Source organism: Poeciliopsis prolifica, unplaced genomic scaffold (genome assembly GCF_027474105.1).
Source record: "Poeciliopsis prolifica strain line A6 unplaced genomic scaffold, Auburn_PproV2 SCAFFOLD034, whole genome shotgun sequence".
Classification (NCBI taxonomy): Eukaryota; Metazoa; Chordata; class Actinopteri; order Cyprinodontiformes; family Poeciliidae; genus Poeciliopsis; species Poeciliopsis prolifica.
Window position 1 is genome coordinate 2,430,100 of NW_026562409.1, and position 27,572 is coordinate 2,457,671.

A 27,572-nucleotide genomic window follows, 5' to 3' on the forward strand; every position below is an offset into this window, starting at 1 on the left:
CATTTTGTCCTGTAGCAGTGAGAGGGACGCCTGATGAAATCCAGTCAAACCAGAGGTACAGTAATCCAGGCGCGAGGTGATAAAAGTGTGGATCAGCGTCTCTCTGTGGCGTCGAGACATGACAGAAAGCCAGTGGACTGGACCGCGGCGCTGAAAGTGAGTCAACTTTTAGGCTGGGATCCTTTTTTACACCAAAGTTTTAAAGTGTTGGGTTTTTTAGGTCGAAATCTAAAGAAGAAAACCTGCTGAGCCTGAAGGCAGGGGCTGTTTATCATCTTTTTGAGTAAAAAAAAATGTTAAAATTGAGAGGATCTTTGAAAATACAAAATAAAAAACCTAAAATACATAAACAAACGATGCTTAGCCTGATGATTGCTTTTACTCAGGTAAAAGCAGCAATACTTCATCATATTTTTATTCAAGTCAAAGTAAAAAATTGACATCCAAGAAATTACTGAAGACTGAAAAAGTTAATTAATTATTGATCATTTAATATTTGAAAATTACATCATCAGATGGACCAAAATATAAAGATAAGTAGAAATGTTAGTATTTTTAGGACCAGAATGACAATAACTCATAGAAGTAACAATAAATAATACAAGTAGGTAAAATATTTTTTTTCCAAATCAGTTTCTGTCATTAAAAATATTATGAAACTTCAACAAAAAGTGCAGGTGTGCATCTGTGTCTGGTGAGTTTTTATTTAAAACATGTTTGTTTATAAATCAGTGGGTTGAAAATCTAAAAATTTTATTCAAGTAATAGTAGAAATACTTCATGATAAAATTACTCAAGTAAAAGTAAAACGTATTTGGTGGAAATTTTGTAATTTTTAGTACCAAAATGACAATAATTCATAACAAAAAATAACTACATTGGGCAAAAGATGATTATTAAATTTTTTTTCCCAAAGAATTTGCAGATTAAATTTTGAAACTTTAAAAAGAACTGCAGGTTTGTGTCTGTGTCTGGTGAATTAATGGTTAAAACATGTTTGTTTTTCATTCAGTGGGTAGAAAATCCAGATATTTTACTCAAGTAACAGTAAAAAGTACAGCATAGTAAAAATACTCCTAAAAGTACACAAGAAGTTATGTCAGCAAATGTAACTAGTTCCTGCCCTAGAACTGAGCCCTGAGGTTCTCCCAGGTTGAAGAAACTGGACCTGGAAGCTGATGGGAAAAAAGAAACTGTGTTTTTCTGCTGCTCTGCCTCTGTTTGCTGGTCAGAGCAGCAGTTTGGATCCCATCAGCAGCACCGGAGCTCCAGCCGGGCGACTCGGATGGTTCTGGGTCCGACATGTGAAGCAACATCAGCAGGACGATCTCGTGACAGTAAACCTAAGACCGCAGCAGAGATCTACGCTCTGCCACATTATCCATCACTAAATATGACTCAGACTTTTAATAGTTTAAGGAGCCACTTGTTGATGATGATGATGATGATGAGCTTCAGGTTCAGTTTTGTGCAACATGGTCCGTTCTGGGGTTAGCATAAACTAGCTGACGGTATTTATAGGTCGGTCTGTGTTCAACCTACCGATCAGAGATCAGATATTAACAACTGCTGCCACCAACAACTGCTGGGGTTTAAATTAGCTCAGTCAGGCTGAGGGCCGGCTAACCGCTAACTGAACAGGGTCACGCTGAAAGGTCAACCATCTGCCACAGGAAGCAGCAGTTAGCCGGTCAGATTAGCACGGCAGGCTTTGCATTAGGACGGCATGTAAGCCAGGAGATGAGCTGCGTTTTCTTTCTCGGGAAACTTTCAATCTGGGCAAATTATCGCGCAGGTCAGGTTGCTGAAGCTGCATCACACAGGTGAGCCGCGCGGGTCAGAGCGGGACAGAGCGGGACAGAGCGGGTCAGAGCGGGTCAGAGCGGGACAGAGCGGGACAGAGCGGGTCAGAGCGGGTCAGAGCGGGTCAGAGCGGGTCAGAGCGGGACAGAGCGGGTCAGAGCGGGACAGAGCGGGTCAGAGCGGGTCAGAGCGGGACAGAGCGGGACAGAGCGGGTCAGAGCGGGTCAGAGCGGGACAGAGCGGGTCAGAGCGGGTCAGAGCGGGACAGAGCGGGTCAGAGCGGGTCAGAGCGGGTCAGAGCGGGACAGAGCGGGTCAGAGCGGGACAGAGCGGGACAGAGCGGGACAGAGCGGGTCAGAGCGGGACAGAGCGGGACAGAGCAGGACAGAGCGGGTCAGAGCGGGACAGAGCGGGTCAGAGCGGGACAGAGCGGTCCAGCTGCACTGCAAAACATTAAACATCACCAACTTCTAGTGCAAATATCTCAGGACAAATGAAATCAGGCAACTTAAAACTAACTTTTCAGTCAGAAATAGAGGCTTGTTTCAAGTAAATAACTCCTTAATATTGATTAAACAGCTCAAGTTCCTTTGGCAGATGAATTAATTTATAATATGGGAAAAATGTCTTTTTACAAGTAAAATAATCTGCCGATGCAACAAGAACATTTTCATCAATATTGAGGAATTATTGATTTAAAACACGCTTCTACATCTGCCTAAGAAGTTAGTTTTGTCCTATTTTAGGTGTACTAAGATATTTGGATTAGAAACTGAAGCAAAAATATTTGATAAGATTGTATGTTTTTGCAGTGTAATTAAATTTACACCAGCTCTCAATGCGTTTCGCAAGAGAAAAAAAAAACAGATTTATTAAATTAACACACTTATTATAATAAAATTTGTCTCTGAACTTATTATGATAAACAATAAATTGTTGTTGTGAGACCATTTTCAAGAACTATAAAACAGTAATAGAGTATAAACACAAGCGCATCCTCTCAAAAATCAATAAGTTTTAATTTCTATCAAACATTTAACACTGGAACCAGAACATATTGAAAATAAACAAAGAAACAAACAAAATAAACACTGAAGTGTCTGTAAGGAAAGTTGTTCATCAAAAGAAGGGATAAACACAAAATATTACAAAATATTTACACCAGAAACTAGAAAATTTACGTTTGATGTAAATTTAAAATCAGAAAAAACTACCTTACAAGTCACTTTTCAGTTCGATGTAGCAGCTTGTTTTAGGTAAATTATTTCCTAGTATTTCTGAAAAACTGCCATTTCTATTTGCAGATTATTTCACTTATGAGAAAAAGGTTTTATTAAAAGTGAATTAATCTACCAGTGCACCTAGTACTTTAAAAAAAGATCAATATTAAGAAATTATTGGCTTTAAACAAATTAATTTTTGTTGAAAAGTTATTTTCAGATGAGTTTTGTCTCATTTTAAGAGATTTGTACTAAAAGTAAACCAAAATACTTGATAAGATTTTGTGATTTTACAGTGTAGTTGAGACGATGGCAACAGACTGAAGCTTTTACTCATCCAGTTTTTGGCAGAAAGAAAAACACAAAAAACAATGAATTATGCAAAAGAAAATGATCAAGCTTGTTTAAATTGTTTATGCAATTAATTTATTGAAGGCTTAATTGATGTAAAACAAAGCAATAGGTAATAGTAATATTTATGATGAGTCGGGTTGGGTGTACAAAGTGAATCTAATGCAATACAATCAGAAACTGCAGGTGTGTCTCTGGGGAGTTTTTGGTTAAAACATGTTTGGTTTTCAATCAGTGAGAAGAAAATCCAGAAATGTTGCTCCAGTAACAATAGAGATAAAGAAGATTAGAGATGCAATTAATAAAGAATACTCCTAAAAGGACATTATTCCCAAACACCCAGCTCAAAGTTACTTCCCAACTTTGGATGGAGCAAGATGACGAAATAAAGATTCACAGGAGTGAAAATACAAAATAAGATCTCAGTAAAAAATTAAGCGAAATTTGTAAATAAATCTGGTGATTTTGCAGAAACTGATTGAAACGTCACAGAAAATGGGAGCTGTTAGAGATTTTTTTATTTGGCTGGACTTTGTCTGCCGTGCAACATTTACAAGATTAAATTTAAAACCGGTGATGTTGTTCTGGCACAGAGAACCAAAAAACATCCTGAAGAACCTAAATCTGCACGGCTGTAAACCCGCAGGCCACAGTGAAAAGTTTCTTCAGGATCAAAATTTCCTCCACATTCAGTCAAAAAATTCTCTTCAGGTTTATTTTGATATTCTAGCAGCAGTTCTTTCCCCCACCACTAGGCGTCACTACGGGGAGGAGTAACGCTGCAGAATAAGAAACCCACAGTCAGAACTGAAATAATAATAAAAAAGGCTTTTTACAGTTGTGCAGTAACTAGTTACATTTACTTGAGTAATTTTTTGGGAAAAAATTTACTTTTCGGAGTATTTTTACTATGCTGCACTTCAGTAATTTTATTGTGAAGTTTTGCTTCTTCACAATTTATTGAAGTGAAATTTCCAACATAAAACTGTTACTTTAATAAATTTTCTTGAAAATAAAAAATTGGAAATTTAAAATTTCCAATTTTAAATGGAAAAATTTTCACTTTTGAAAGTTTTTAAGTTTCAAAAGTAAAAATAAAAATTCTAAAAAATTTCTAAGATTAATTTTGATATTTCTGAACAGTTTTCTCTCAAACGTTTGAGTTTTCTGGCAGATATTATCTTTTTTCTGTCTATAAACCGATACAGTCATAGCTGCATGATTATTTCAATATATAGCTTTAAATATCATATTGACAGAAACTGATTTGAAAAAATATATATTCTTGCCAGATTCTTTGTTTTGTAATTACGTTATTTTTTATAAATTATTTCATTTTAGCTCTTAAAATACCAACTTTTCCATTGCACTGAAACATTTTTATACTTTAGTAAGTTCTCAGACGGCTTCTTTTTACCTTTACCTGAGTAAATTTAGGTTTAAGTCGTGCTGCTCTTATTTCAATATAATTTTTGGATTCTCTTCCAATCTCTGATTTTAAGATACAAACAGCTTGAAACAGTAAATAATCTAAAATAAATCCAGAAACAGATCAGTGAACACTAGAAATAAAGTAAGATTGCAAGAAATGAATGAGCAGTTCAGCTTCTCCACATTCCAACCTTTTAAGTTGTATTTTCTGTCAAATATAATATTTGAGATATTCTCTATGAATAAAACCTGTGAATAGATTAATTTCCTGAATATTGCTGCTGACTCGGTTATTGTTACTTAATTTCTGTCTTATGAATATTGACGTTAGAGTCAAATAACCCACTGCTGTCCTTCTTGTTTGGTAACTTTTATTTTAACTGAACCCAGATTTCTGACATCCTGAGTGGTTTGTGCGTTCAGATAAAATGACAAATGTTTTCTGATTTTATCTTCTTCCTGACCCGATCAGAGTGTGAGTGACGTCACTGCAGGTTTATTTCTGGCCCAAACCTTAAAACTTAAGAGATTTATGAATTTTTCAAGCATTTTGCTTCAGAAGCAAAACCGAACTGGAGTCTTCGGCACGCGTGTGATGGCAGCACATATGCTTTAGGAGTTAGAAGTTTCTTGGCATCTGAATTGCAACGCGATCCTTTTGCGAGTCTGTGTTGGTGTGTGTGTGTGTGCGTGTAGGGGTGTGTGTGTGTGTGTGTGTGTGTGTGTGTGTGTGCGTGTGTGTGTGTGCGCGCGCCTGCGTGTCTGTGTCGCTGTTTGGCAGCAGCTCCACGCCGCGGCTCATTTCTGTCCGCAGAGATTTCCGAGGGAAACTGGAGAAACGGGCGTGGACTGTCACAGAGTTTGTCTCTTGCAACGACTCAATCAGAGGCGAACGCAGCAAAATCCAACACCAGCATTCAGGGTTGGAGAACACAACCCGGCAGCAGCATGCGTCTGTTCGCAGTCCATGCAGCTGTTTGATGCATGTGGTTCTGGACGGGTCTGGCACGAATACTGAGCTTGTTATTTAGTGGACGTCAGCAGACGCCTGCAGCCATTAGGCGGGAGCTGGAGGGAGGGAAGGAGCTGTCTGTGGTTTTATCCTGACCTCATCAACCTGAAGGTGAAACTGCTGCCGGATCATTGACTCTGATCAACAGACTCAGGTTTTCAATCGGATTAAAGTTGCTTTTTGGGTGAAAACGCATTTAATCGTCAAAAAGTGAATGGAAAAACACAAAATCCCAGAATTTATTGCAAGGAACGATAATATTGTTCAGAGGCATTTTCATGTCATATAAAGATCAATAACCTTTACATTCTAAAATATAAAAGATCCTAAATAAATAAACTATAAAATTATTTATAAATTCTCTGCAAGCAAAATCACAAAAGGGGCCAAATGAAACGAAAACACCAGGCTGAAAACTGAAAGACAAAAACAAACCAGAAAAACAATCATGCAAATGATTGAGTTCATCTTAATTTACCATGCAATTAATTAATTTATTGCAACATGACTAGTTCAAATATCTTATTAGATTTGAAATAAGACAAAACAAACATACAAGTAACTTCCCAGCAACATATATAAGATTGTTTTAAGACATTAATTCTTTAATATTGACTGAAATATTTGAAAAATGTCTCACGTTTAACGAGACATTTTTCCATGTTTAAGTGAAATAATCTGCCAGTTGAACTAGAACTTTTTAATGAATATTTAAAGAATTGTTTATTTAATATGAGCTTGTAACGTTGTTTTATTTTTAATGAAGATGTAACAGAGGCAGGAGGAAACAGACGAGAAACTGTTTCTGTTTTTGATGAATTTCATCTGGACAAATTCATCCATTTCTTATTTTTATTTTATTTGCTGTATTTATTTACTTATATTTTGTATGTTTTTATTTGAGTTGCTATTTTTTTGCTCTTTCATGCACAATAACAATAAATGAATCCTGAGTGCAGTGAGACATTTGCACTAGAAATGAGACAAAAATACAAAATATTCGTCGGTCGTCTGCTGTTCAACCTTTACTCTGATTTAGAGGATTTGTTAAATTGTTTGGAAAATCTGCTCCAAGCTAACATTTAAGAACTGCTAACTGTCCCAGACATCCAGACGTCGGCCCGTTTCAGACTCGTCTCATCACGTAGATATTTGAATGACTTGCTCTCCACTTCCTCACACCTCAGCTCCATCGTCCCGGTTCTACAAAGTGAGGTGCCGAGACTTTGGTTCCAGGTTCTCCAGTTCCAGATCTTTAGGAAGGCCTGAGCATCAGCAGCATTGGAGCTGAGCGGGAAGCTGCTGCTGGTGCTACGCCCGTCTGCGGGCTCTAATGTCGTCTTCAAAAACCAGATGGAGACTTTGGGATCCACTTTTATTTTAATGACTATAACACGGATGAATGTGCTCGACATCTTGTGAAATATTCTGATGGTGCAATGAATGAGTTCTTCATGCTGCTGTGAAGGCATAAACAAAGTCGTTAAGCTGAGTGGAGTTGATAAATTGTCTCTTAAGCAGACATGTCATTAAGATATCAGCTGCAGGGAAACATTAAAGTTTTCCCAGTCGGCTCTCTGGTGAGGCGTTCACTGTCACAGAGACTGAATGGGTGAAAGAACAGAACCTTGTGGGACTCCAGAACCGATACGTCTGAAGTCCAATGCATGTTCAAAGTATTTTAGAGAGGAAGTCTGGGATCCAGCAAGATCAGCTGAACAATTATTAACATTCTGTTTAGATAGAAAACAGATGGAAAATAAGTCTAAATATTTCCTTCATAAAACTTTTCTGCTATATTGTATCCGCTAAGATTGAAACTAAAGACTTTTCCAAGAGATTGTAATTTAAATCTCCTCTTTTCGACCTGTGTGATCATTTCTATAGTTACCTGCAGAATGTTTGTAGAATGAGTTGTGATCTCATTCCAAACATCTTTGCAATAAAAAGCAAATAAACAGAGAAAAAGGTCAAATGTTCCAGATCCAGCATTGTGTGCAGAGATGAGATGATCCTGATTCCAAGAAAAAAGTCAAAAACACAACAGCTGTCAAAATGTTTAGCTAATTATACTGAGTTTATGCTAACTGTATTCACCAAAAGTATTGCTAGGATTGTTTGCTCAGCTGCAGTCACTGCAAAAACAGAAAATCTTACCAAGTATTTTTGTTTAAGTTCTTCGATTCTGTTTTCTACAGTCTTCAATGAAAAAGATGTAAAAAGCCTTCAGTGTTTGTTTTTCCAGACCAGGGAGCAGAATCATTTGGTTTTTCTGTGTTTTGGTTTTTCTCGAGCGTTGAACCCGATTCTTCATCAGCTTTCATGGCTGCTGCTGCAGGATCCGGGCCGAATGTTTTCAGTGGACTGAACTGTTGTTTGTAAGTAAAGATCCAGTCAATTGTTAAAGATGTTTGAATTTTTTACAGGAGAAATCATCTTGAATTAGACTGTTGTTTGTTTTGTCTCCACTTTTCCTCTGAAGCTGGGTCAGTCAGGAGCACTTCAATTTTTTACAAATCTTTTTTTCTTTTGTTATCCAGATGTTTTAACTGAATATGCTGGATAGAAATGGACAAACTGCTGCTTTGAAGCAGCTTCATTAGTGCAGTGAACAAAGATTTGTTGCATTTAAGTTGTTGCTTTTTTGCAGAAGCTTTTTGGTAATTCTTTTGTTTCTTTTTTTACTCAAACAGAACCCCAAGTTCATGATGCTAATTTCTATTTTCCCAATCTGATTCGATGACAGCTGCATGCTGGGGAGGCGCTGCAGCCTTGCAGCATGGAGGTCAGCGGTTTAAATCCCAACCTTTCTGCATGGATATTGCATTCATGGGACTTACTCATTTTCTGTTGAAAAGTCCATAATAGTTGGGTTAGTTGGTGCTAAAGTTTGAGTATGTGTGTTACTTTTTCTTTTTTAGATAAAAAAGAAAACACAGCCAGACAAAAACAATTAAGTCTTTGGGCCACTGTTAGTAGAAAGAATTGAGTGGATTTCTGTACAACAAAATTAGAAGAAAAAAAAGAAATTTCTGAGATCCAAAATAAAAAAATTTGCAAAAAAAATTTAATTAATTCCTAAAATTTTCAGATTAATTTTATGAATTAAGGAAATGTCTCAGTTAAAAATGTCAAATATTTGCAAGAAAAAGATTTTTAGATTAACCTTAGAAATTTTCTTGAAAAAATTATAAATTTCTTTGCTTGACAAGTCGAAAATTTTCCACTTTTGAAACTCAGAAAAAAATAAAATAAAAATGGACTTTATAGGTTCAGAAAATGTCAAAAAAAATTCTAGGAAATATTTTAGATTAATCTCAAAATGTTTGCGTTTCTTCACACAAATTTCCTAATTTTGTCTAAAATGTTTCTGAGCTTAATCTGAAAATTTCAAAGTTTTTTTGGTGGCAATTAATCCGTTTTTTTCCATCTAAAAAAGCCTAATAATAATAATGGCAATGCATTGAAAGAGACTAAAACTGAAAAAAAAATAAAAAATTAAATCAATGACAATTTGAAAAAGTGTGCAGTTAAACAGCGCCCCCTGCCTGCAGGAGGACTTTGATGGTCCATCATTGGCTTCCTGCTCAAACTCAGCAGCTGACTTTAGCGTGAAAATCCAACGGCAAGGGCGGAAATACCGAACGTTTCTGACCTCATCCAGCAGCGTTCAGCCGTCTACGGTTACACACACTCGCATGCATGAGTGTGTGGCTCCATTAGAAACAGGAAGACTTTTCTCTATCGGTGTGAAACAACATCCCAGCGAGCTGGAACAGCAGCCTGATAGGGGTTTAGGGAGCATGATGGCGTTATCAGTATGTTCCCTGGGAGCGACGAGTGTCTCATGTCAGCAGGAATGAGCAGAAACTCGTTCAGATTGGTTCTTGTAAGTGGATGAAAGCTGCAGAAGTGATATCCTGTTCCTGATTATTTTTTCAGAGATAATTGATCACAGTTGCATGATTTAAAAACTGTTTCACTTAAAAAGACAAGTTGTTAAAACATCGATGCTCCAAACTGCAGAAAAACATCTGAACTGAGTCCCTGATGCTGCAAGTCCTCACTCATAGGCAGAGTGCTGGTGTTTCTGTGTCTGGTGGATTTCTGGTTAAAACATGTTTGTTCGTCATTCAACGGAAAGATAATACAGAAATTTTACTCAAGTGTAGAAATACTTCATAATAAAATTACTCAAGTAAAAGTAAAAAATAGCCATTCAAGAAATTACACAGGTAAGAGTAAAAAGATACCTGGAGTAACTCCAGTCCTGATCAAAATATCGATCACTTAATATTTAAGAATTACATTATTTGATGGTCCAAAATATAAAGTTATGTGGAAATTCTAAAGATCAAAATGAAAATAATTCATCTAAATAACAAAATAACAAAATCAGGCAAAAAAAAAAAACATTTTCCAAATCAATTTCTTTCATGAAACTTCAGCAGAAACAGAAGATATTCAGTGAAGTTCCTCACAGTGGGGGGGATCCACAAAGTTTACTGAATTAAGAGACAAAGATAAAATCACTCAAGTCTAAAATACAGCGCAGTAAAAATCTTCCGTTACATCTCAGCTGTCACAGATGAACTGATTCTGCTTCGGCTCAACAGATATTTCTGAAAGTCTATAATGACTAAATGTTTTGGGAGTTTGGGTCAGATGATATTCAGGAAGTTGAAATGGTTTGAAACCATAAATAGAAATTGTTTGCAGATGTGACGTCCCCATCTAGTGGCGAGAAAGAGACGAGCAAGATGAGGATGAAAGCAGACGGAGTTTGTGTGGCGCCGGTTATCAGCATGACAAGAGACTCGGTGACTTGTTGGTGATGGATGCACTCCAATCACACACACACACACACACACACACACACACACACACACACACACACACCCACACACACTGTAAGGCCTATTAAATCAGTGGAGAGAAGGACTCTCGGGTTTCTTCATAAACGCGTTCACAGATGCACCTTAAATACTCCCGCACCCGTCTCATGTTCCTCGTGAGCTCCGGCTGTTTTGGGAAGTGATGTTCGTGTTTGTGAGTGTGTGAATTTATCAACGCCTTGCAGGGAACACCGGTGATGAAGATGATGAAATGGTCTTCACCAAAAGAACTGCTGTGAACTGATAACTGCTTCGTGTCGGATGTCGCTGCAGAAATGCAGCGAAGGGATAACGAGGGCCTCTAATTAGTTGCCGTGGTAACCACATCTTCAGTAAGACGCCGCCAAAGGACCTGAAACCTCTCCGGGTTCAGCTGAGTTGTTTTGTCTTCTGGTGTTGATTCACATTCTCCTGAAGATGTTTGGTTTGCTGCGAGTAAAGGTCTGACCTCCTCAGGGAGGCAACCAAAGGTCGTGACCCCGTGGTTTATTGGTGGTACAGTGTGGCTCCTGCAGACGGCTTCCTGCGTCGGGTCAAATCCAGGACTCCTTCCAGGCTTTTCTGGATGATTCAGTTCAACTCTGGACAGGAAGATTTGTTGCAACATTTTGAGTTATAATTTTGTGCCCATCAGAATTTTGGCCTTTAAAACTGTTTTTAGACACAGTTTTAAAAACCATTTGCAAATACAGAAACCCGAGGCTGAGTTCATAAGTTAGTAGAAAAAATCAGAATTTAATCACACTGTGTGCTTCTGGGTTTTATTTCTGGTAAAGTTGTCTAAAACTGTTACAAATCATTTTGAAGGGGCAGCATTATGCATTTTCAAGGTACAAGGAGCCATTTCATAGCACAATGAATCATCCTAGTGGGATTTCTGTCCTCATATCTCCACAGACAAACTGTACCAAGGGGGAAGAGAGCAGAGTTTATTTCAAATGGACTAAAGAGCTGCTGATTTTAAATTTAACTCTCCAAAGTCCAATATTTATGTGATCATCTGAGACTTGAAAGACTGACTTGGTCTGATGAGGGTTGAACAATCTTCATCAGAAAATATGTGAAGGAATATTTCACACATCCCTGCAATTCAGACATTAAGCTCAGTTTAGTTTGAGGCTTCAGAGAAAGCCTCAACAGATTAATCTGAGGACAGAGAGGAAGGAGGGAGGAACGGTGAAGAGGTCAGAGGAGGAGGAAGTTAGCGGCTGATCAGAGGGAGGTGAGGAGGAGCTGAAAGACAGCCATGTAGGAACACATGAAGGAATGAAGCGTGTGTGTGTGTGTGTGTGTGTGTGTGTGTGTGTGTGTGTACTGGAATGAGCTGGGTCATCGTCCTCCTTGTAATTTTACACCAGAAAGTAAAACTGATGACTCCCAGCAGCTGCTAGTGCCATGGAGACGAGAGGGCGGAGTAAAACCTGGAAATGAGGAGGAAACCAGAGACAGGGGGCCGAGTGTGTGAGATTTATACCGACTGAATCTTCCACAACAATTTCTGATCAGACGCCCATCATCACACACTCCACAGACCCAGATCTGGTCGTCTCAACTCCCTCCACCTTCAGGCACCAACGATGGAGGTGTTAGGCCAAATTGGCCCACAGTCCGTCTTCAACACAAGGGGGAGCAAACAACTCGAAAAACCCAAACAGCGGAGCAGTCAGGTGCAAGGTATTTTAATCAAAAGAGTCACAAGTAGTGGCACAATAAAAACTGTTCTTTATAAAATCCAATGTTCCATAAAAAAAGGTCACCCGTTGAAGGCCACAGGTTGGGCTCCGCTTTTCTTGTTCGTGGCGGTGATCTATGTGTAGCGCGCACTACAGCCGGCCGCACAGCGCTCCACCACCGCTCCACTCCTCGGCGTGCCACGCCCCCTTACGTTTCGGTCCAACTAGAAGGAAAGAACAGGAAAGCGCCAGCATCCCCGCACCAGAACTCCGTCGGAAGACGTGCTTTTTGCCAGCTCTCTGCAGGATCAGCTCGACCAGAAAGAAACTTTACTTACAGGCGCGGGCAGAGGTTACCCTCTGCCCTGATTCTCTGTACTGGGCCGTCTGTCCAACTCTCGATCGCTTGTGCCGGATGAGCGGGCTCCGTCTGCTCCCCACAGCGTGTCAGTTCCCGTGGCTGCAGAACCAGTTCTCTCTCTTCTTCCCATCCAGGCTCCCTTTATTTTGGCTCTAATCAGCCTCTGCTGACACCTGTCTGGGTGGCCAATTAGTGCGCCCCGCCTCCCGAGACAACCACCTTCAGTCCAGGGTGTTTGGATTGTCAAAAGGGGAAAAGGAAAAAGAAAAGCCACAACCCAAAACAATATACATGCAAAGCAAACAAAAAAAAGCAATAATAAACCATAAAAGAAAACAATCATTTTCCCCTGTTCAACAGAGGTCTTCAACATTCAGATTCTATGTTCTCTAATGAACAGCAACCGGTGATCATTGAACGGCTTTCATTCAAGTATCTGAGACGAAATGCAACAAATCTGATGACACAATTACAAAATTCATCATCAACTTTTGGTCCAACGTGGCTCGGTACTCCCACTGCTACTCTGTGTAGAAAAATGCCTGGTACCGCCGAACCTAGCGATGGAGTCGAGGAGAGCCCAGCTGGGCAAGTTTGGTTCCAGCTGGTTCCTGTATATGGAGAGGAACCCAAATATACCCAGCTGGGATAGCAAATCCAAACTCCTTACTCATGGTAGGTTGTTCAAGGATCCATCCTCAGTGAAGAGGTCAGATAAAGAAAGATTTGAAGAGTTTGTGATTGCTCAACTTCATCTAGATTAGGACATCTGGGAAGGAGCTTGCTTGTTGATGAAATCTTGGTTCCAGGGCCAATTTGGCTTCAGGAAGCCATGTCCACCTGGGTCCTATTTAATCTCTTTAATCAAACACTAGCAGACTGAAGTTTGTCTATGTAGAAAGTCTGGTTTGTTTGGGGAGGTGTGAATGCAAGCTGAAGTCTGGTGCAGGACAGAAAAGCAGAAAAAGCAGAAAAGCAGTTTTGTTTCGCTTGAAGTGAATTCTTGCACAGTTTAAATGTGAATGCCAAGTGGACCAGAGGCATAAAGTATCTAAAGTATCTTTCCAAACATTCGTTGAATTGTATGGAAATATACTTTAGACTTCTTGTTTTCCTTTTAGGAGGCGGTTGCTAGGGAGCAACAGAAGTTCGGGTGGTTCTCCAAAATGTCAGTATGGCCCCTCTGCTGCCCCCTGTTGGTGCGGAGGTGTTCAGACGCTTCACACCAGCCTCACTGGAGGAAATCCAGCGGAGGCATGAAGCTGAAGAGAAGCAGCAGCAAATCAGAAAGGAGCAGAACATTGAGGTATTGATAGCCTATTAGTTGTCAGTGACAAAATCAATCAAGCAAAACATGATGAACCCTGAGCTGATTAGTGATTTTCTTATAGATAGCAGAGGAGGATCTTCCTAAACCAGCAAGTGACCTGGAAGCTGGGAAGCCCCTCCCCTTTATTTATGGAGACCCGCCCGCTGAGTTTCTCAACATCCCATTGGAGGAGCTGGATCCCTTCTACCAATCACAAAAGGTTTCACTCTTCACTGAAGTTTGACTGTGCAACCTTCTCAACAGTAAATGTCATACTATTTCCATCAATTTTCCATCAACAAAATGAAAGTTTTATTTATTAAATTTTTTTTTACATCGATATTCAGTCTTGGTTAAAGACTGAGATAGAAAAATATCAGGAAGTTCAGTTCAAACACAATTTGTGTGATTTTAAAGCTTTAGATATTATCAAACATAAAAACTAACTGGAAAAATAGTTTTTGGTTTCTACAAATGAATATTCTCATATGAATTGGGATGAATAAAAATCAAATTGAAGGTAATAAACTTGTGGGAGAAAATCAGTTTGACTCCATTGTTTCTGTGTTTCCTGTTTCTTTGCAGACCTTCATCGTTCTCAGTAAGGGAAATGTCATCTACAGGTTCAACGCAGAACCAGCCTGTTACGTGTTGAGTCCCTTCAGCCCACTGAGGATCTTCTCCATCAGGATCCTCATCCATTCATATCCTCTGTCACGTCACTCTGGCTCTGCTGCTAAAGCAAGAGAGCATTTTTGTCTGGTTTCTGAGCTCCTATTGTAGTTGCATCCTTTTAAAATCTGCCTGGTTATCCCAGAGAAACGCTTCATCAGAGCTAAAATTGTGCCAAACAAGAATCAGTGTTGCATCTGGCCTGAGTTTAAACCGTCTACAGCTGCATTCCTATGATAAATATGCACAAAAGTTTGTTCATATTCCATGAATTTTGGAAAACCCAAACTTGCAATTGTGGAGTTTCCATTAAAATCAGATGTGAATGAATTTGTTCCTCATAAATGATTAAAACATGCTGCATCCTGATTGTTTTCCTTATCATTAAAACTTTATTCAGCTTGTTCATCATGGTGACAATCCTGACCAACTGTGTGTTCATGACCATGAGTGACCCTCCACCCTGGAGCAAGACAGTAGAGTAAGCACATACACGCACACACACACACACACGCACATGCACACACAGACACATACACACACGCGCACACACACTGACTCCGTTTATGGAAAACCGTTTTGTGCAACCGGAGAAAAACTCAACATATAAACTCAAAGTTAGTGTTTCATCTTGCAAAGCCACACCTATTGAAAACAAAGTAAGAGTTTGTTTATAATCACCAATCTGAGAATCAATCATAAGTGATAATGGCATTGATACTTTTGAGGCAATTCAAACCTTGAGATGCAAAGTAAAAGTTATGAGATTCAATGTTGTGGTTAAGAAAAACAAAATAAATCAAAATTGAGAAAACAAATAGCACTTTAAAACTTTTATTTGTTTGTGTCCTGCCTTCCAATATGGCTGACCTTTGGTAATTTGATAGTAATATTGTGCAGAATTTTTTCACAGTGTGAAAAGGGTTGGGAAAAATATATAATATTTCAGTTCAGTGGATTCAAGTAAAGTAAATAAACACCTGACTAGTGCAGAACATGTAAATAGGTAAGGTAAGGTGATTTTATTTAAATAGCACATTTTCAGGAACTAGACAGTTCTAAGTGCTTTGCATTAATTAGAAGGAAATACAAACAAAACAAAAAGAAAGACAAAAAGGTAAAAGTATAAAACCACATATTGGTTCCCCATGCATCATAACATGCTCAGTATGTTGGGCTCTTGTCTCAAATATGCCTTCCTGTTGTTGCTCAGATACGTATTCACAGGCATCTACACGTTTGAGGCAACCATCAAAGTTTTATCCAGAGGGTTCTGCATGGGAGACTTCACCTTCCTGAGAGATCCGTGGAACTGGCTGGACTTCATGGTCATCAGCATGGCGTAATAATGAAAAGCTTCCTGGAGAGATTGTGTTTCACTAAACTGAGATCAGTTGAAATCAACTTTGCAATGAGATGTGTCTTCAAATGAAGATAAACGTGAGGATAATGAGGAACGTCTCCGTTTCAGATACCTGACAGAGTTCGTTGACTTGGGAAATGTATCGGCACTGAGGACGTTCAGAGTTCTCCGAGCCCTGAAAACCATCACAGTGATCCCTGGTCAGTATGTCAGAATGACAGAAATGAGCTGTGAGATTTTGGGGACTTTTAGACCTTTTGAGGAACTTGACAACATAAAACATAACTTCATGGGTTCTGATATGGATGAAACGGCAACCTACATTATATTTGGACCAAAAGAGATATTGATGTTTTCTATAGGCTGAAAATTATAAAAGCAGACAGATTTCTTCCAGTAATCCTTGGACCGCCACAGTTTTCAGGATATTCAGTGATCCAGACTAAGGAACCATTTTGAGGTTCACAAAGACAAAACAACCCACCAAACAGTTCAGAATAGAATAGATGCTTATAGCAGGGTTAGGTTCTACGATATCCCATAAAACATCATCTGAACACGCAGAGTGGATGGACCAACCAGAGATCCACCAACACATGGACGTCCACCCAAACAGGCAGAAAGTATCACTGATTAGAGATACATGGCAACTTTAAGGATCCAAAGCTCAGGTGAGGCAATCTGCCTAAGGATCAATGAACAGTCATAGACTCAAAAACAATGTAGAGAAAAAACAAAGTGAAAGACAGTAATGGATTATAATGCAAATGTGGGTAGTGGTGGGCAAAAGTAGCAGACTGAGGAACATGGGTCCTCCAACAGCCTGAGCCTATAGCAGCTGCTGTTTTATAACCTAAAACAGTGAAAACTATGAAAAAGCTTTACGAAAAGGGAAAGTTTTAAGCCTTGTCTTAACAGTAGAAGCTCCCAGTTTCTGCCTCATGGACAGAAACTGGGAACTGGTTCCACAGGAGAGGAGTCTTGATAATTCAACAATTAAACTGCTGATGAATAATTGTGACGCTGGCAGTTAAAGCTGACAGTAACTCTGATGCTTCCTTTGCAACATTCTCTGCAGGTTTAAAGACGATTGTTGGAGCTCTCATCCAGTCGGTGAAGAAGCTGCGTGACGCCATGATTCTGACTGTCTTTTGCCTCAGTGTCTTTGCTCTGATTGGTCTTCAGCTGTTCATGGGAAACCTCAGACAAAAATGCGTCCTGATCCCACCGCTGTTACTCAACGACACGTCAGAGGGAGCTTTCAACATCAGTTCCCACGAAAACAACAGCAGTGACTTCGATTTTTACGAGTACATTAACAACCCAGGTAGCATGTTGAGTATTTTACCTCAGAAACCACAAACATCCACCTGAAAAGATGCAACTTCAGCCTGTCTTTGTGTCTTACAGACAATTATTACCACCTACCTGATCAACTTGATGCCCTGCTGTGTGGAAACAGCTCTGATGCAGGGTAGCTTTAAGTAAACATCACGATTATTATTAACATTATTGATTATGGTGATGATGATGATGATGATGATGATGGTGTATCCAGGACCTGTCCAGATGGATACATGTGTCTGAAGGCAGGGAGAAACCCAAACTATGGGTATACCAGCTACGACAGTTTCAGCTGGGCGTTTCTGTCTCTGTTCAGACTCATGACTCAGGACTTCTGGGAAAATCTCTTCCACCTGGTCAGTACCCTGCAGCTCCTAATGCTGAGGCCAGACCCAGCATCATCTCACCTCTGTTTATCTGCGTAGACGCTGCGGGCGGCAGGTAAAACCTACATGATCTTCTTCGTGGTCATCATCTTCCTTGGGTCCTTCTACCTCATTAACCTCATCCTGGCGGTGGTGGCCATGGCGTACGCTGAGCAGAATGAGGCCAACATCGCCGAGGCCAAACAGAAAGAAGAGGAGTATGCCCAGATTCTGGAGGCACTGAAGCAGAGGGAAGAGGAGGTAAGATGTGATGAAGAGAAACCCCCCGTGATTCAGGACAAAGCTGAATGTTTGTGTTTTGTCTTTACAGCAAGCGGCCAAGAGGGCGGCGCTCTTGGAGAATCAAGACCCCACATCACAAGAGGAGCATGCGAACATGGAAGGTACTGGGACACAGTGAACACACTGGGGTTATTGACTCTCTTTCTGCCATTCATAATAATTCTTGAGGTTTATTCTTGTAAAAATGATCCATCGTTTGATTTACGTATTCCACCAACTTCACTAGAAATCAGAATTTTACATACTTTAGCACCATTCAGTTGAGTTTACCTTAAGGATTCCTTACATGAATTAACAGAATTTACAGATGAAGAATAAAACTAATTGGTGCTTAGTTACTTATTGCGCAGTGATGCATTTGAGCGGTTTTGTGTTTCAGAGTTTGAGGACGACCAGAGGCCATGTCCTCCATGCTGGTACGTGTTTGCTGACATCTTCCTGAAGTGGGACTGTTGCGGCTGTTGGCGATGGCTGAAAAAGCTCCTGTATACTATCGTCATGGATCCGTTTGTGGACCTCGCCATCACCATCTGCATTGTCCTCAATACTGTCTTCATGGCCATGGAGCATTATCCAATGACTGTGGAGTTTGAAAATCTTCTCAGCACTGGAAATTTGGTCAGTAACAGAAGAAACTGAGTCAAAGTCTGCACAGTAAGGTTGAGTCCAATGAGTTAACATTGAGTTAATATTGTATTTTGGTGTAACATGTGGTAGAAGGTTAGCTGAGATGAGTAGCGTAGTCTGGTAACAGGTTAGGATGGTGTTTTTTAATTCTGGTCCCGCTAAGTCATCATTTTTTCTCTGATCCTTAGGTCTTTACAGGGATCTTTACAGCTGAAATGATTCTCAAACTTTTAGCGATGGATCCATATTATTACTTCCAGGTCAGGATTATACATATATATCAATAAAAGTAGAAAAGTTTGGATGGTGAGGACCTGCTCCCATGGTTACAGTCTCTTGTCTTGGTTACAGGTGGGCTGGAACATCTTTGATAGCATCATCGTCACCATGAGTCTGGTGGAGCTTGGACTGGCGAATGTTCAGGGTCTGTCCGTGTTGCGGTCCTTCAGATTGGTCCGTTCATGACTTTCTCACCATGATTAAACTGTGACCCGAGTTCTGTATATTTCTATCTTCATATGAATCTGTCCATCTTGCCATGTTATCTCCAGATGAGAGTGTTTAAGCTGGCCAAGTCATGGCCAACTCTCAACATGTTGATAAAGATCATCGGCAACTCGGTGGGAGCTCTGGGGAACTTGACGCTGGTTCTCGCCATCATTGTCTTCATCTTCGCCGTCGTTGGGATGCAGTTGTTTGGAAAGAGCTACAAAGACTGCGTCTGCCGCATTGCAGAAGACTGTGAGCTTCCTCGCTGGCACATGAACGACTTCTTTCATGCCTTCCTCATCATCTTCAGGGTTCTGTGTGGCGAGTGGATTGAGACAATGTGGGACTGTATGCAAGTTGCTGGGGAACCTATGTGTCTGATTGTCTTTATGATGGTACTGGTGATCGGAAACCTGGTGGTACGTCTGTGCAGAAAAACTCTTTCTACTCTGTCTTTGATTGGTTTTTAAAAAGTTTCGAAGCTTAAATGTGTTTCTGATATTATTCCAGGTTCTGAATCTGTTCCTGGCCTTGCTGCTAAGCTCATTCAGTGGGGATAATCTTGCCGTCACAGAAGATGAAGGAGAAAATAATCTCCAGATTGCAATAAACCGGATCAGCAGGGCTGTCGCCTGGACCAAGGCCTGGTTCCTGAAACATCTCTTGACTTTAGCGGGAAAGAAAACAAACGTGAACTCAGACGCGAATGGTGGGAGCAGACATTATTTGTTCACATGTAAAAGTTCATATAAGGTTTATTGTTTGCACTTAATAGTTATTTTTGTCTTTGTATTTGAAATCAATGTTTTTAGCTGTACCCTGCGAAGAAGGCGAAAAATCAAAGGAAGTTTTATCTCTGACAATCGTGAATTCAGAGCATCCCATGGTTCAAGTTCCCAAAGTTGATCTGTCATTCCTGAGCAGCTACTACCAGAACATCACATCTTTGAAGGTCCCCATTGCTGAAGCTGAGTCTGACTTTGACATGCCTGAAAATGAAGACGAGGAAGATGAAGATGAAGATGAAGATGAGGATGATGATGAGGATGACATAGAAGAACAGCTTTCACAAGTACAGTCTTGGGTTTTGGGGATATGTATTGTCCTACAGTAGTCCACCTTTGTTTTCACAGTGGATGCATTCTTGTGAAGTCATTTGAATGTTTTTAAAAATAACCTTTTAATGCTAAGATCTGCTTATACTCAGGGTGACGAGTCTTCAGTCTGCAGCACTGTGCAGAGAGCTCCCGAAGTCCCAAAAGTAGAAGAGGTCGAAGAAATTCCAGAGGACTGCTTTACAGAAAGTAAGCGCACTGAGAAAAACTGATCAGTTGAATGTATCCATTTAATCCAGGTTGTAAAGGGCCCAGTGTTTCAGCTACAGAAGAAGAATATTACGTTTTTAGCAACCAATGGCCCCTTGAAGGAAGGTTTCAGAGCTACACAAAACAAAAAGATAAAAACTGAAATATTAGCAAATAATGGAAAGTTCCTCATTGTCCTTCTACGTTGCAGTCTTTTACGTCAACTAACCATGCTGCCAACTTCAGAAGCTCTCTGATGACTCTCCCATAGCGGGTCTCATCAATGACTCAGACTTTGGCTCAGGACTTTGTAGGCTGGTGTTAGTGGAACCACCTCCAGACCCACCTGACTAGGAGTGGATATAAAGATAGTGGACTCTTACGAGTACTTGGATAGGGATGGCCACGTTTCACTTTGGGACTACGGTTCTTTTGGTGTTATTTTTGGGCCATACATTTTGGATGACCCAAGAAGCTTCAAGGTTGAAACTAAAAGGGTTTGGACGGTTATGATCAAACAAACTGGATTGTTTTTCAGTTGACTTGTCAAAGTAAATGTTCTGAAATGATTTCAGGACATTTCAGCATGAAAACCAGCTGGTAACAGGTGTGCAAACTGTATGGGTTTCTGTTGCAGAGTGTTACAATCGCTGTCCTTGTCTGGACATAGACACGTCCCACAGCAAAGGAAAGATCTGGTTTAATTTCAGGAAAACTTGCTTCAACATCGTAGAGCACAACTACTTTGAGTCCTTCATCATCTTCATGATCCTGCTGAGCAGTGGAGCTCTGGTAAACTCTACAACACAATATTTAACATAATTTTAGCACTAACTCTAACCATAATCCCTTGTTGTTGGTGTGTTGACGTCTTTAGCATCTTCGAGTTTCACTCTGAGATGTTTTATTGGTTGAGCAGGTTTCAGCAAACTAATCTGACGGTTGGGGTGGCTAGCTGTGGACTGCAAGCATGGCTGACAGTGTGACTACTAACATGGCTGCTAAACAGACACAGGTGAGATGATTGGACTCTATTAACCCCTTCAAAACAAAAAACGTAATATGAAGGACTGACAAAAGAACCTTATTTGGTGACTGAAGGTTGCAACTTTTACTCTGATTATTTGATGAAAGACTGAGTCTCATTTTATCCCATTATTCAAAAATATACAACTTTCTGTCAGCATTTTTCAAGCTTGGAGAAATTTTATCACATTAACCTGGGTTGCATATAACAAATATTGGTGCCTGAAAAGCTTTTCACATTTTCACTGATATTTTAACAGTTTATCATTGGTGATGAGCTCAGTGTTTAGAGGTTGAAAGGTCTCCTCACCATCACCCTAATCTCAATGATTAGGGTGAAAACGTGTTGGTGAAATTAAAATTACAGCAGACCTTGCCTATTTGCAGTTTCTTTCTGTATTTTATGCCTAACCTGCAAGGGGCATGAATAATTTTGAGCCTATATATTTCAGAAAGGTCTTTATTCTGCTACCTTGCCAAACAAAATAGGTTCAGGATTATCTCTCAGATTAGCTTCACAATCTTAAATTAACATCATCTGGGCTTCTCAACATTGATAATATTCAACCCATTTCACAAACATCTCTCTCAGTACTAGATGAAGATTGTGAATATTAAACCATGACAAATTAAATAATAAAGTTTTATCTATTAAAAACTCCAAATATTGTTGACAGGCCTTTGAGGACATCTACATTGAGCAGCGCCGTGTAATCAAGATAATTCTGGAATATGCAGATCAGGTTTTCACCTACGTGTTTGTGGTGGAGATGATTCTCAAGTGGGTCGCTTATGGATTCAAGACCTACTTCACCAACGCCTGGTGCTGGCTGGACTTCCTCATTGTAGATGTACGAAACTGATTAATCCTGAATGATTACTCCTTCGTATTTCCGCCGAAAGTAAAGTTTTAGCTCATCTACATGTTGTTTTTCAGGTGTCTCTGGTGTCACTGACAGCAAACATCCTGGGATACTCTGAGCTGGGAGCTATAAAGTCTCTGAGGACTCTGAGAGCATTAAGGCCCCTAAGAGCCCTGTCCCGCTTTGAGGGCATGAGGGTAAGACTGGCAGCTTAAACAGTGACAGACGGATAGGGAACTGTCTTGTTTTTGGTTGGTTTAGCATTTCACTCACTCCTGTCGTATCTGCTGGCCTGTAGGTGGTGGTTAATGCCTTGGTTGGTGCCATCCCCTCCATCTTCAACGTGCTGCTGGTCTGTCTGATCTTCTGGCTCATCTTTAGCATCATGGGTGTGAACCTGTTTGCAGGGAAGTTTTATTACTGCTTCAACGAAACATCAGAGGAGCGTTTCCTTCCTGAGGATGTCAACAATAAAACCCAGTGTCTCGATTTGATTGAGGGCTCCTCCGAGGTTCGCTGGAAGAACACAAAGATCAACTTTGACAACGTTGGGATGGGCTACCTGTCTCTGCTGCAAGTGGTCAGTCAGAAAGCCAACATAAAGGATTCTACTGTTTCTTTAACATTCAAATAGCTTTAGATTTGTAAAATAAATTGTATGTTGTTTTCTTTAGGCCACATTTAAAGGCTGGATGGACATCATGTATGCAGCGGTGGACTCCAGAGAGGTCAGAACTTCTCATACTGGTGCTGGTACAGTTCCTGGTCTTATTAATCCTAGTCTACCGAGGAATTGAGGTTTTAATGATGTTAATGCTGTAACCAGAAGCTTTCCTAGTCCTGAAACTGGGAAAAACTGTTGCTGTTATCCGATGAGACACAACTACATTTCCCTCCATCCTGAGATTTCAACCTTCTTGGTTTAGGTGGAGTCCCAGCCAATGTATGAAGACAACCTGTACATGTACATGTACTTTGTCTGCTTCATTATCTTTGGCTCCTTCTTCACCCTCAACCTCTTCATCGGAGTCATCATCGACAATTTTAACCAGCAGAAAGCAAAGATAAGTTTCTTGTCAATGACCCAATATTGAGTAGTTTTCTCTTTCCCTCTGTCAACCATTTAATATTTATGTTTGGGTGTTTACCTTGGAGGAACAGATATATTCATGACAGAAGAACAGAAGAAATACTACAACGCCATGAAGAAATTGGGATCCAAGAAGCCTCAGAAGCCTGTTCCCCGGCCTACAGTAGGTTCCAGGACTTTCTGTAGAACTTAAATAAACCAAACCGGTAAATATCAGTATGACGGACGTCGAACAACTGTATTTCTGTTTCTGTCTAGAACAAGTTCCAGGGTCTAGTCTTCGACCTTGTGACCAAGCAGTTTTTTGACATCCTCATCATGGTGTTGATCTGCCTCAATATGGTGACAATGATGGTGGAAACAGACGAGCAGAGTCCTGAAAAGGAAAACATCCTGTACTGGGTCAACCTTGTCTTTATTGTCATCTTCAGCACAGAGTGCTGTCTCAAAATGATCGCTCTACGGAAGCACTACTTTAACGTCGGATGGAACATATTTGACTTTGTAGTGGTTATATTGTCCATTGTTGGTGAGGAGGAAGCAGATGAGATGGTTTTGTTATGTCTCACTGAAAGTTTTAAAAACTTCACCATGTGTTCTCTTCCCTTTCAGGCCTTCTTCTTGCTGATATCATCGAGAAGTACTTTGTTTCTCCAACTCTCTTCCGAGTGATCCGACTGGCTCGTATTGGACGGATTCTTCGTCTCATTCGTGGAGCGAAGGGAATTCGAACACTGTTGTTTGCCTTAATGATGTCTCTTCCTGCCCTCTTCAACATTGGCCTCCTTCTCTTCCTCATCATGTTTATCTTCTCCATCTTTGGGATGTCTAATTTTGCTTACGTGAAGAAGGAGAGCATGATTGATGACATCTTTAACTTTGAGACCTTTGGGAACAGTATGATCTGCCTGTTTATGATCACTACGTCAGCTGGATGGGACGGTCTGCTCAATCCCATCATGAACACACCTCCAGACTGTGATCCAGACTTTGAAAACCCAGGCACGTCTGTCAGGGGCAACTGCGGCAGCCCGGCAGTGGGCATCGTCTTCTTTACTTCATATATCATCATGTCTTTTCTGGTGGTGGTCAACATGTACATCGCCATCATCCTGGAGAACTTCAATGTCGCCACAGAGGAGAGCGCCGACCCACTTTCTGAGGATGACTTCGATATGTTCTATGAAACCTGGGAGAAGTTTGACCCTCGAGCTTCACAGTTCATACACTACAGGTGAGTCCCAGCAGGTGAATGACCTCCTGTGAGACTCGGTTTCCTGTCTGGGTGAACCTGATTGTAATTTTATGTGTTTCGCAGTGAGCTGTCAGACCTGTGTGATGTTCTGCAGGATCCTATGAGGATTCCCAAACCCAACACCATCAAACTGATACAAATGGACTTGCCTTTGGTTCCCGGAGACAAGATCCACTGTATGGACATCCTGCTAGCTCTCACTGCAGAGGTAGTATCACTCACATTATCCTTTTTCTTGGAGACATATGTAGTGTTTTTCCACAAATAAGAGCAGTCTGTGTAGTTACGTTCCTGTGCCTTTGTTAAGAGCCCACATCTACTTCCATCTGTTTTAGGAACCAAGCATGCATCATCAACAGTGGGCGACTAGTAGGAAGATAGAGAATACCCTTTACACTTCTGTGGCATCTGTTGTTGTTTCTTTCTATTCAGATTGACAAGCACAGGTATTCCACAGTGCCCAAGATAATCCACTGTAGCACCAGATTGTCTTGGTTCCAATCATAAACGTGTCACTCCAACTCTGCCACCGACACTCACAAAATTGATCAAAGCTACTTGCTGATCTGCAATGTCTGTCTCTTTGGGTTTTAAGATGTATTTGGTGGAACCGGTTCTTGGACAGCTGAGTTTAAGATTTAGGACCTTTTCTGCTCATGGAAGTTTTAACTTCAAGTTGGTCTGGTTAAAACTTTCTCAACAGTAGCATTAAAATACAGTAACTATTGGTGATTAAAATGTGTGAGAGACATTTGAACACCTATGTACACATACTTTCTTTGAATATTTTTCAGGTTTTGGGCGAATCTGAGGCAATGGATGGTCTAAAGGCAACGATAGAGGATAAGTTCATGGCCAACAATCCCACAAAGGTTTTTTCCTTATTTTTTGTCAGAGTCTAAGTCAGGGGTCTTCAAAGTTTCTCAGCCCTAATAATGACCTTATAATGACACTGATATTTGTCAAAATGCTCAGAGCTAGAATATGTATATATACCTGAAAAACACGATTTCATACCTTTATCAGTTTGTTTCATGTTGGATTCATGCGATGTTTAACAAAAACTAAAAGAATCTCAGGGACCTCACTAAAGACCTGACCAACACATTGAAGACCCCTGGAAAAAGTATCAATATAATCTCCAACAGATAGCCCTTGTATAATGAAAGTAACTGCACGTAATGTGATTGTTCATTTTTGCAGAAGTTGTATGAACCAATCAGCAGCACTTTGCGTAAGAAACACGAGGAGCTGGCAGCAGCAGTGATCCAGAGAACCTACAGGAGACATCTTCTGCAGCGAGTGATCAAACTGGCGTCCTACAAGTACAAAGAGAGGACAGGGGGACAGCGAGACGATCTGTCTCCACCAGAGACAGAAGGATTTCTCTGTAAACGAATGGATCAGCTTTATGGAGACAGTGAGACGGCTCTGGCTGCTCCAGCTGAGGACCAGACTGTCCAGGTGGAACCACAGAGGGACATTCTCCTCCACGCTGCTCCTCCGCGCAGCGACTGCAACTTCCTACACGATGAGAGCCTGACAGAGACGATGATGCAGCTGCAGACAAACTCGAATCAGGAGTGTTTCCTGTCAAAGAAGTAGCAGACGGACTCTTCTCTGTTTAAAAGAGCGTTCTTCAGTTCAGTTTAACAGAGAAACCCACAAGAAAAGTGACTTAACGCTCCAAAAGAAACAAATAATGTTTCCAAGCTGGTCTTCACTGCACTGCTCATCACCTCAAAGCCAAGACATCTGTACTTCTGCTTCCTTGTTTCTTTCTTCTGATTGGTGGATATTGATGTGATGAAAAGTTGAAGAAACCAATGGAAGTAGCAAACAGCCATTCAGAAAGGTTTGGATTAGGTGAAGAAAGTGTTTATGTACCATCATCCAGCCAGTGGAGCATCGGATAGCAGGAGCTTTGGATCATGGGCTCCATGAACGACCACTTTTACCATGTCACTCATATTCATATAACCTGGCTGCTTTAACGCAGAACCTAAATGTCTTAAATTAATGAGTAAAGTCAGTTAATCTGCTGGACAGCAGGGGATCCAGGCAGTGGGTTAACCAGCAGGCGTTTGGGATTTTATTCCTGCACAGTAATGATGAAATGAACACAGAGAGATGAGACAACTCACACCTCCAGCAGACACCCAGGCCTGCATGGCGGAGGAAAACGCCTCCATCAGTCCCCAAGTCGTCACCCAGCACACTGCAACCTGGAGGTGACGATAACTGACTGTGATGTCATCACTGGTGTAAATGTGGGTCATTCGTAGCTAAATAAAACAAGTAATGTTACTGTGAATGTTATAACAATGTTTGTGCGCTTTACTCTTCCTTCCTTCCTTTCTTTCTTTCTTGCTTCAGTGCACAAATCTGTACTCAGATTAAACATTTGTCATTTTGATTCAATTCAACTTTTGTTTTTCCTATCAAATAACGTTGCATCATTGGCTTAACGGATGAATAAGTAGATTTGAAATATTTTACCTGCAATAACATCTATGCGATTAAAGCTTCAGATTGTATTGAGCATGATTTCTGGGGTTTTTGTTTAAATATCTTTGTGTGTATCATGTACCATGGCATGGATTTACTCACCTGCTTTGAACAGATGCAGAACCAGGATCTATTTCGTCTCTGACCTGAACTCAAGTTTAAAATAATAGATTTATTGCTGACTAAAGGTACTGTTAAATAAGATTCTGTCCAACACAAATGTGGCGGAGCTGGTAAATCAGGAGGAGGTTATGCTCTTCTGGAGTTTCAACAGATGCAGAACACCTGAACCTCCTTCACAGAAACAC

General features: G+C 40.4%; 1 protein-coding gene across 2 annotated transcripts; it reads left to right on the plus strand.

The window, feature by feature from the left end:
* The first annotated feature begins 15 nt into the window (after window positions 1-15).
* On the plus strand, window positions 16-27,298 carry scn4ab (sodium channel, voltage-gated, type IV, alpha, b). 2 transcript variants are annotated; one of them, XM_055051748.1, is made up of 31 exons: window positions 16-156; window positions 13,868-14,052; window positions 14,138-14,275; window positions 14,641-14,758; window positions 15,118-15,208; window positions 15,941-16,069; window positions 16,199-16,290; window positions 17,169-17,417; window positions 17,501-17,564; window positions 17,649-17,790; window positions 17,860-18,060; window positions 18,131-18,203; window positions 18,482-18,720; window positions 18,918-18,989; window positions 19,081-19,182; window positions 19,281-19,637; window positions 19,729-19,927; window positions 20,031-20,290; window positions 20,426-20,522; window positions 21,160-21,314; window positions 22,226-22,399; window positions 22,486-22,608; window positions 22,710-22,991; window positions 23,086-23,139; window positions 23,338-23,475; window positions 23,560-23,664; window positions 23,760-24,030; window positions 24,114-24,735; window positions 24,820-24,964; window positions 25,551-25,628; window positions 25,960-27,298. In XM_055051748.1, exons 2-31 carry the CDS (start codon window positions 13,921-13,923, stop codon window positions 26,359-26,361), a joined length of 5,304 nt encoding a protein of 1,767 aa, XP_054907723.1. In that variant the 5' UTR covers window positions 16-156; window positions 13,868-13,920; the 3' UTR covers window positions 26,362-27,298. The 2 variants fall into 2 exon arrangements, with proteins under 2 accessions (XP_054907723.1, XP_054907724.1); XM_055051749.1 differs by lacking the exons at window positions 16-156; window positions 13,868-14,052; window positions 14,138-14,275; ... (2 more) ...; window positions 15,941-16,069; window positions 16,199-16,290 and having other exon boundaries at window positions 17,304-17,417; window positions 17,501-17,574.
* Window positions 27,299-27,572: the final 274 nt, after the last annotated feature.

Excerpts from the sequence above, each read along its gene's own strand:
- scn4ab (XM_055051748.1), top strand. The coding sequence starts at position 13,921 with ATGGCCCCTCTGCTGCCCCCTGTTGGTGCGGAGGTGTTCAGACGCTTC. Across the intron at positions 17,418-17,500 it reads CGAGTACATTAACAACCCAG|ACAATTATTACCACCTACCT; the intron begins GTAGCATGTTGA and ends TGTGTCTTACAG. Across the intron at positions 17,565-17,648 it reads GGAAACAGCTCTGATGCAGG|GACCTGTCCAGATGGATACA; the intron begins GTAGCTTTAAGT and ends TGGTGTATCCAG.